Genomic DNA, 10,292 nt, shown 5'->3' on the forward strand with positions numbered 1-10,292 from the left:
TCAGCGCCGGTGTGGACACAGGGCACTACAGAGTCTCTCGGGCTAAGCTAACTCCAGAGCAATTAACTCAGCTCTGCAGGGATGCTGCCGCCTTTGATTTTGGAGAGGGGATGCGTTAGAGATGAATCAGACTGGATTGTCCATGCAAAACCCCCTGAACACCAGAGAGGGGGCTTTGAACCTGCCTCTGTCAGATTCCCAGTATGACGGAGACCTGCACACCTAGAACTCCTGATGTCGTCCCACGGACAGAGTGATAAACTCAAGGACAGCCAAGCATCCTGAGTCTCTTCCTGGGTTTCTTCTGATGCCCCAGGCTCTGCGTTCTCTCAGAAGGTTTGCAGACCTCAGCGCTTTTACAAGCCGACCTGTGGTCCTTCTAGACCAGATTTCCCATCACCTCAGCTGCCCCAGAGGAAGGGGCAGCGCAGGGATAACCTGCTTCCTGGGGATGTATCTCCCGAACAGCTAGCAGGTTTCAGAACCACCAGGTAAGAGAGGACATGGTTAGGACTTTAACTTGGGACATTAGAAACCTGGGTTCAAATCCCTGCTCCGCTACACATTTCCTCTGTGATCTTGGCCCAGATCCTTCAAGGTCTTTAGACCTCTAACTCTCATTGAAGTCCATTAGTCTCTTGGGGTCTCCATTCCCCTGCCTCGCAGGGCCGTTGTGAGGACACCTGTGTTACAGATGGTAAAGTTCTTGGGCATTGTGATCATGGGGGCCAGACAAGGACCTAGGAGAGCTTCTGAGGTTGATTCATGCTCTGTAGCGTGTCTAGCCCTTTCCAATCTCGGCTGGCTCTTCTGGAACAGAAACAGGTGAGTTTCTTTGCGTGGTTTGTACAGCCTTGATTAAGGAGCCAGACGAGATTAATTGCTAAACAGCCCAGGTTTTACCCCAGTCTCTGTCCCCAGCAGGACTAATGATAAAACCATGAAACATAAAATAGACCCATGAGCAGAGTTGCTTTCCTGTGTGCTACATTTAGAGCAGGAAGAAAACACAACAGCTGATAATCATCTCGGGGATTATCCCCTCTGGAAGGAACACTGACTACCCCCTAGATTGTCGGTCAAGCTAAGGCCATTTTACAAACACCCACAGTGTAAAAGAGCTTTGAAATGGCAGGATGGTACCCATGTTAATGCCTCTTTATGCTACCAGAATGAGGCCTTTAGCATAAACAGGACTCAGCCCCTCTATCGCTAGTGTTGCCAGCTAAATCATAGTGAATAATTTATTTGCTTCCCTTCCTTTTTGCAACTGGTCTGCAAACCGGCTGAAAAATTATCAAATGTTTGCTGATCAAATGGTATCTGGCTAGCTCTTTGGGTCTCACACCATAATGCACACCACACCAGTTAGTTGCATGTGTCACATGAGTTGGAGTTCTGAATTGGAGACGGTGGACATTTTTTCAATCATCGACAAGTGGAAATAAATGTCGACAAAATGTTTGTGACCTTGCCTTGCCTTTTCCAGCCCTTTTGGGTGTGAAACATTTCAAAATGTCAGTAAAATTGGGAAAGTTTTTATGACAATTTTCATATCTTTTCTCAAAACCAATGCATTGTGATTCTGAAATGCTGCCCCAGTGAATCGTGGGAGTTGTAGTTTGGGTGCTTCATGCTCCCATTCCCCCTTGTGGGCTGGACTCACTGGTCATACTCCATCTCCCATGATGCACTACAGTCTCCCCTCTTGATGCATCATGGCAGTCATGTGGCCATGGTGCATTGTGGGAGAAGTTGTCTGACCAGGGAGCCTAGCCAATAGAGGAGAAAGGGAGCATGTGGCCCTAAAACTACAATTCCTGTGAAGCACATGGAGGCATTTCCAAAACAAAATGTTTTACTTTGGGGGCATTTGGTTTTTGGATGAAACATCAAACTTGTCTGCACAGAGTAGGTGTTTTTTTGTGAAACATTCCATTTAGCTGAAAACCCAATTTTCCCCTCAAACATCAGTTTTGATGGAAAATCTGCAATCAGCCTTCTGGGCTCAGGATTTTTGAATGATACCATAGGTGGGTTGTGTAGGAGAAAAGATTTTCAATGATCTGACAAAATCTTGTGATTGGCTTAACCCCCTTCCCCCAACCTGCTGAGTTTTGAACACTTGGGGTTGGCCACACTTCCCCAGTAAAAAAATGTCTTCCTGTAAATACTGTTTTTAACTTGACCATTGCTCCCCATTATGCCCACGTCAAGCCAGATTTTAAAGACGATTTCCCAGCACCCACAAATGGGGTAATGGAGTATTGTGGGCCCCCCACCACAGAAAGGATGTGGACAAATTGGAGAGAATCCAGCGGAGGGCAACAAAAATCATTAAGGGGCTGGGGCCCATGGCTTATGAGGAGAAGTTGAGGGAACTGGGCTTATTTAGTCTGCAGAAGAGAAGAGTGAGGGGGGATTTGATAGCAGCCTTCAACTACCTGCAGGGGGGTTCCAAAGAGGATGGAGCTCGGCTGTTCTCAGTGGTGGCAGATGACAGAACAAGGAGCAATGGTCTCAAGTGCAGTGAGAGTGGTCTAGATTGGATATTAGGAAACACGATTTCACTAGGAGGGTGGTGAAGCACTGGAATGGGTTCCTTAGGGAGGTGGTGGAATCTCCATCCTTAGAGGTTTTTAATGCCCGGCTTGACAAAGCCCTGGCTGGGAGGATTTAGTTGGGGATTGGTCCTGCTTTGAGTGGGGGGTTGGACTAGATGACGCCCAAGGTCTCCTCCAACCCTGATCTTCTATGATTCTACGATTTCCCCTAGTGCTCATCTCCTCTTGATGCCCCTAAATCAGGGCCAGATTTTTCACGAGTGCTCAGCATCCCATTAGGATATTTAAGGCCAGAATTTAATGTTCTGAGCTCCATTGACCATGGAGCCACTTATCTTGGTACCTCAATGGGCTCTTTGGAAAAAGCCTGCTCCGATTCCATGTGCTGAACCCTGCAAAAGGTTCCGTCCCCTTAGTCATGACATGGGTGCAATTAAACTCCTCCGTCTAGGCCATCGCTTTGCTCCTTTCCCAGCAAAACAGTGGCCCTGGTTTCAGAGTTGACTCCAATCAAAATTTCATTTCTGTAAACAGGAAATGAGCCTGCTTGTCCCCCGTCGGGCTGGGATTTTGTGTTTGCTCAAGGGCTGGGAGCTGATTACCTTTTTGATTTGTCCCTTCTTGATGGTCCTTTATGACGATCCCCACACACACACACCACACCACACGTACTGCCTACGTTAATTGCAGCATTGCAAAGCAATTCATAAATCAGATGGCTGGGAGTGAATTATAGCTATAGGAACAAGTGAATCATATTTTCTCCCAAAGAGCTTCTCTGCACACAAGCTTTAATTACACTGGTATAGTTAAAGCAGTTTTATTGGTATTGCTTATCTGTATCCATACTAGAGGGGTAAAACTTCTCTTTTCCTGAAGGCGTGGCCCCTGTGACCAAAAGGGAAAGGGCTCTACCATTATAGTAATAATAATTCCTTCAGTTTTTCATCAGCAGATCTCAAAGCACTTTCCAAAGGAGGTTGGGATCATCCCATTTTACTGATGGGGAAACTGAGGTACAGAGCAGGGCCTTGACTTGCCCTGGGTCACCCAGCAGGCCAGTGGTAGAGAAGGGACTGGAACTCATGTCTCCTAAGTCCCAGTGCTCTATCTGCTAGGCCACACAGCACCTTTATTACATCCACACTCGGGGTTTGACTGATTTAATCCCATTCAGTTGGACGATCAGGCCAAAGTCGTTCAATAGGCACAAACCCTGCGTGACGCTCAGGTTTGTTCTCTCCCCACCCGCGACGTTCCTGCCCTACTTCAATAGGAGTGGATGGAGCTTAGCACCAACCACAATCAAGCCCTTAGGATGGATTTAACCCTTTTAACCCTTCGTGTGCTGGATAATGCTGTGGAACATTCCCTCGCGAAGGAATCCATCTGCTCCAGCGGTTCGGGGCAGGGCCGGGTGGGGGGGGGGGAGAAGGGGCAGCCTCAGCCTGGCTAACACTTGTGCTTCCTCACAGCTGGAAGCATTACCAGGGCTTATGTTTTCAGCCGCGGTATAGTTCCTCATTAACCTCTTCCCTGGAGCCAAATCAGGTGCTGGGAGCAGCATCAGCCCCGCCTTGATCTAGACTTTGACACAGGCTGGAGTCGATAATACCTCACGCGAGCCCCATAAATCTGGGAGCCAAAGAGTTGGCTTTTCTTTTTTCCCCCCCGGCCGATCTTGCTGAATCTAGCCGTGAAACAGAGCCATCTTCCGTCTGTCCAGGGTTGGAGGTTGGGGGCGCCCGGCAGAACAGAGATGGGCGATAAGAACAAGGACATCTGGGGTTTAAGGTGAGTGGACAAGGACCCCCATGCACTGAGCATGTAGGAATCCCGGAAGTGTATGCAGAAGTGAGTTTGTACAGAGGGGCCGCACACACACTCACCCCTCTGCCCAGGGAAAGTTATGCCACTGTTTACTAAGCCAGACTGACCCCTGGAGTAACCAACCCCATTGGCCTCGGGGTTACAGTGCAGTTGACGATTGCTTTGGCCCCAAGTGCTTTGTGGGTGGGTGGGTCGGGGACACTGGCCTGCTGGGAGATCGTAATTCAATTCCTCACCCACCTGCACTGCTTAGGCTGGGGGAATTGCCCCGACGGGGAACATGATTTGTGCTGTTCAGGGTAGACGGCCCTGCCGCCTTCAGGCTGCCAGCAGGACTCTGAAGAGGAAACCTACCTGGCCCTCTTCGGCGAGGGTACCACCCCAGGCCCGTGGGAAGAGTTGCTCCATAAAAAGCTCTTGCATCTGGGCTTGGCCATTGCTCCGCAGACCCGGCAGGAGATGCCAAAGCCCGCTGCACCCTCCTTAGAGGGGTCAAGAGGTGCACACATATAGGTCTTCAAGTCGCAAGCTGCCTTGTGGGTGCAAGCGGGGAAGGTCCTGGGATCTGCGGGCATGTGCTGAAGTCCTCCTTAAGATCTGGAGTCCTCTGTGGGTTTCAATCCCTGGATGGTGGCAAGACCACTACAGGACAGGATCTCCAGTGACGTCTGCCCTATCAGCAGCTGACAGAGGCAAATGAAGCCAAAGGAAATGTAAAGCCAGGAGCCACGAAACTCGAATGCAGGTGCCATCCGGCTCATCAGACCGGTCGTCAGCAGGGAAGGGGCTGAGCTCCTCCAAGGTTCGCTTGGCTCTGGGGCTCTTGTGGGATGCCCTGTGGAAATAAGGGCCACAAAGTCCGTCTTTGTTTCTCCCAAGTCTCAGGAGTGTTAGGGCTAGAGGAAGGAGCCCTGGCTGGAGTTCCATCTCCAGAGTCAGGTCCCGTCATTCCTCACAGGAATACAGTGGAATCGCTGCTCTCGCCGGCCTGCACCGCAAAAGACCTCCAGTTAGGTTGGGTGCAAAAGATCACGACCTGTAGCACGACCGGTGCTAACGGCAGCCCCATGCCCTGCTAGCCCAGGCTCCTCTGATGTTAGCCCAAAAGCCACCCATGTGTTTTAGAGGCCGTGATTCACCAGCGGTCATTTCAGTATCTCCTCGTTGAAGCCTGCCCCAGGGCCGTCCCTACCTCGCCCTGCGGGCTGGCCTCCTCGGCTCTCAGCTCAGGCATGACGGTGATGGTGGTAGACAGCAGGGCGTATTCCTTCTCTGCCACCTGTAGGCTGCTGGGGGTGCCCCTCCGGTGCAAAGGCAGTACCACCTGGGCGGTGCCCTCCTCCCTTCCCTTGCTGGTGGAGGAAGGCAGGTAGGAGGAAGCCTGGGCCAAGAGGCTCAAGAAAGCCTCCTTCAGAGCCCTGCGAAACTCCCTCCGCATCAGGCAGTAGATGACAGGGTTAAGGCAGCTGTTGCTGTGGGCCAGGCAGGTGGTGAGGGGGAAGATGTAGGTGTGGAGGAAGTAGAAGGTCTTGTCCCAGGGGACAGCCCTGAACTTCACCAGGGCCCCCCAGAAGGTCACCACGTGGTTGGGGAACCAGCAGACGAAGAAGGAGGCGACCACTAGCCAGACGGACGTGGCGATCTGGCTCTGCCTCCTGGGGTTGTTGGTGTTGACGCGGTGCTGTTGGAGGAAGCTCAGGAGCCGCAGGTAGGAGGCCAAGAGGATGACCAAGGGCACCACAAAGGCCACCAGCACCTTCTGGAGGTGATACACTCCCAGCCACCGGTTGGTGGGGAACTTGAGCAGGCACAACTGCACCCCGACCACATCTGTCACCGTGGCGAAGACGGCGGTGGGTACGGTGGCTCCCAAGGCTGCGGCCCAAAGAGCCACGGTGATCCACTTGGCCAGGTTGGCGGTCAGCTTGAGGCCGGGCCTGATGGCAGAGGCCACGGAACAGTAGCGGGTGACGCTCATGGTGGTGAGCAGGAAGACGTTAGCGTAGACGCTCAGGACGGTCAAGGTGAGGACCAGCTTGCACATGACATTGCCGAAGGGCCAAGTGAAATCCAGGGCCGTCTCCACTGCCCAGAAGGGCAGGGTCAGGGCAAAGTGGAAGTCAGCCAGCGCCAGGCCGAAGACAAAGACGTCTATGGGAGAGGCCGGCCTGCCCTTCTGGGCCCGGACCAAGTACATGACCATGGAATTGCCCAGCAGCCCCACGGTGCACACCACCAAGTAGACGCTGGAGATGAGGATCCGCAGGCCGAAGATCCCATCAGCCGGGACGGAGGCCGCATCATCCCCGCTCAGCCCCCAAGCGTCCAGCAAAGATTTGTTCCCGAAGTCGGGCCGTGCTGAGCTGTTCAACTGCCCCATCCCCCCTTCCTGCATGTTCAACACACTCTCCTCCCAGCTGGGGGGTAGGGGTTGTGGCACTGGGGACGTACAGCACCCGGCGCGCGGAGGAGGAGAGTGGCCCCTCTACTCACCACGTGGCCAGTGCAGCCATCCTTGCCCGAAGCCAGCCCATTCCCTGTCAGTGCTCTTCCATGCAGCTCCGCTCACCCTGAATGCATGCACCACTGGGTCCGCGGCACGGAAACCGGGACAGCCCCATGCAATAAGCCAGCGGTGGCTCGCACAGCTGGGAGGGGGAATCCTTCAGGCACGAGTCGGCCCTTGAGCTCCTGCATCGCCCTTGGGCCTCCCACGTCGGTGGCAATCGATGCAGGCTGGCTGACCTCCTCTCTCCTGCGCTCCTGAGTCCAGCCGTGCAGGGGGTGTGGACTGAACTGTGCAAGGCAGAAGAGCTGTCTTGGGTGTGTGTGACACTCGAGCAACTGAAGGCTGGCCCTCCCGAGGGGCAGGGCAAGACTCCTCCTTCATTCCTGGAGCAGGTGGGACAAAGGTACCTCTTCCCCACCCCCCTCGCTGCTGGACTCTCTGTTCAGCTGTTTACTTGCAGCCAATGCTAAGGTGAGACTTCCAAAGCAACCGCTGGTGCATGCAGCAAGCCCGGCTGGACCACAGGCCCTGGGGTGAATCAGGAATGAATTGGGTGGGTTCTGATTCTCCTTTGGCCCTCTCATGGCTGGCACCCTCTTTGCGCCGGTCTAAGTCACTGCACCAGGTGACTAATCTAGTTACCCTGGAGGAAGGGAGATCAGAATCAGGCCCAGCGTGTGTGTGTGTGTGTGTGTGGTGAGGGGGGAGGGAGTGTATTTTAAAGGGCCAGTGTCAGGACAGCTTTTGGGTCCAACATTCAGGTGTTTTGTAGCAACAAAATTCGAATGTCAATACCAACGTTGCCCTGAATTTAAATTCCAGTGGATACAAATCAACTTCCCTGAGCTGTGGGGGTTTGCAGCGTAACCATTGCGTTGTAATGCTCCTTCCCTGCAGCCAGGGAACGGGTACAGAGAAGGGTCTTGACTTGCCCAAGGTCACCCAGCAAAACCGGTGGCTAGTCAGTCGGAGCGCCCTGCTCCATCCACTAGACACTGCTGCCTCACTGGGAATTTGTGGCCCACTCCTGGCTCTGACCCTGGGAGGCCTTGGAGGGGGAAGGGGCCCCTTTCTCTGCCTCAGTTTCCCCATCTGTCAAATGCTTTATGATCTCGGGTTAAAAAAGTGCTAGAAGTGGAGAGGAGAAACTGACTGTACGGAAACCGATCAGTCTGGTGTGTCTGCCCCCCGGAGACACACCATGCTTGTCAACGGCAAACTCCTGCTGATTTCTGCCGAGTTAGGACCCCCGGGCCTGACCCGTGATTTCTAATCAGGCTCTGTCCCTTTAACTGCGAATCCCATGCACCGCTACAGACTAGGGACCGAATGGCTTTGCAGCAGTTCTGCAGAAAAGGACCTAGGGGTGACAGTGGACAAGAAGCTGGATATGAGTCAACAGTGTGCCCTTGTTGCCAAGAAGGCCAATGGCATTTTGGGATGTATAAGTAGGGGCATTGCCAGCAGATCGAGGGACATGATTGTTTCCCTCTATTCGACACTGGGGAGGCCTCATCTGGAGTACTGTGTCCAGTTTTGGGCCCCACACTACAAGAAGGATGTGGAAAAATTGGAGAGAGTCCAGCGAAGGGCAACAAAAATGATTAGGGGTCTGGAACACATGACTTATGAGGAGAGGCTGAGGGAGCTGGGATTGTTTAGCCTGCAGAAGAGAAGAATGAGGGGGGATTTGATAGCTGCTTTCAACTACCTGAGAGGTGGTTCCAGAGAGGATGGTTCTAGACTATTCTCAGTGGTAGAAGAGGACAGGACAAGGAGTAATGGTCTCAAGTTGCAGTGGGGGAGGTTTAGGTTGGATATTAGGAAAAACTTTTTCATTAAGAGGGTGGTGAAACTCTGGAATGCGTTACCTAGGGAGGTGGTGGAATCTCCTTCCTTAGAAGTTTTTAAGGTCAGGCTTGACAAAGCCCGGCTGGGATGATTTAATTGGGGATTGGTCCTGCTTTGAGCAGGGGGTTGGACTAGATGACCTCCTGAGGTCCCTTCCAACCCTGATCTTCTACGATTCTAACGGTGCTTGTGTTTCTCCAGGGTCCAGGTGATTGTGCTCCAGGCAGCTGATCAAAGCCGTGGCCTGGGAGTGCCCCAGCTGGATTTCTTTTCCTGGGAAATCCTGGATTTAAGGGTGCTGAGGGGCAAATGCCCCTCGCAGCCCGTATCTTCTGCCAGCGTGCTGTGCCTAGAGCCCAGCACCCAGCAGGACCAGACTACGAGTGCCGGATGGGAAAAGAACCAGACCCTCCCTCGCTCTGCAGCACCCACAGCGTAGCAGGGGAAGTGGCCAGCAAGGACAATAGTTACCGGCTTCAGGGAAGTTTCTTTTGCGCTTGCCAGTGATTTAACGGGCTGTGATTGCCTGGTTTGTTTGAATTGGCAGCAAGAGGCAGCAATAAAGTACCTGGTGATCCCGGGTGACGAAGGAGGCCTGCAATTGGTTCAAGCACACGAAGCCCCAGGTTTATGAGGCCAAGCACCTCAGACCCGATCCCAAGCATCTCCGCTCCCTGAAAGCCCCGGACGCCACTGAGAGCACCTAGGCCCAGAGCTTTGCAGTGGCATAGTAGCCGTGTTGGTTGCATGATACGAGAGACACAAGGTGGGTGCACCGTACATGAGTCTTGGCCCCTATTTCTTTACAAATGAAGGTCTGGTTAGCAGGCTATAGGGAGTGTTATAAATGGTTGTAATGGGCCACAGAGCCAGTGTCTCAGATCAGTCCCTGGTTTTGAGCCTCCGGCAGAATTGAAGTTCCCAGGCTCGTCGGTTGAAGGTGCAATGCAGGTTTCCTTTGTGGTGGGGACGCCCGCACTGAGGTCCACCAACCAGCATGCCGCAGTGGCTAGGGGCTAGAATGGGAGTTAGGGTTCTGTCCTCCCGGTGACTCGGATGAGTCGCGTCTCTAGACTCCCCGTGTAAAGAGCGAATGACAATGCTTGTGCTCCTTTCCCCCGTGCTAGCTGGCTGGACTGTGCCAATGAGAGCTTGATGCTGTTACTACGCCCTGTTATCTTATTACAGTCTGGTTTCCCGGATCCTATCCTGCAGAGGGAGGGGTGCATCTCACCTCAGCTGCCCTGGGGTCATGCTGCCCTCTGGGACTGGTTGGGATTCATCTGGAAAATGGCCCTCACTGCATGCATATCCATCTCTCCCCATCCCGTGGTGCACAGGAAGGACGGTGCACTGGTGAGGGGGCCCGGAGCCCTGGATTCTTGGCACAGCTCTGCCACAGACTCGCTGTGAGAGCTTGGGGATGTCACTTAGCTGCTGCGGCTCGATGACGTTTCTCTCAAAAACGGGAGCAACGGTCCCTATTTCACAGGGAGGTTAAAAGCTGGGGAGGTGCCCAGATACTATGGGGATGGGCA

The 10,292-nt window shown here is 53.3% G+C and overlaps 1 protein-coding gene across 1 annotated transcript; it reads right to left on the reverse strand.

Moving 5' to 3' along the window:
• Window positions 1-5,544: 5,544 nt before the first annotated feature.
• Window positions 5,545-6,774, reverse strand: RXFP4 (relaxin family peptide/INSL5 receptor 4). Its single transcript, XM_048828828.1, has one exon. The coding sequence runs from the start codon at window positions 6,772-6,774 to the stop codon at window positions 5,545-5,547; it is 1,230 nt and encodes a 409-aa protein (XP_048684785.1).
• Between the last annotated feature and the right edge of the window lie 3,518 nt (window positions 6,775-10,292).

This window comes from Caretta caretta, chromosome 24, assembly GCF_965140235.1.
Source record: "Caretta caretta isolate rCarCar2 chromosome 24, rCarCar1.hap1, whole genome shotgun sequence".
NCBI classification, from domain to species: Eukaryota; Metazoa; Chordata; order Testudines; family Cheloniidae; genus Caretta; species Caretta caretta.

Bases quoted from the DNA above. Each gene is read 5' to 3' on its own strand.
- RXFP4 (XM_048828828.1), bottom strand. From the start codon at position 6,774: ATGGGGCAGTTGAACAGCTCAGCACGGCCCGACTTCGGGAACAAATCT.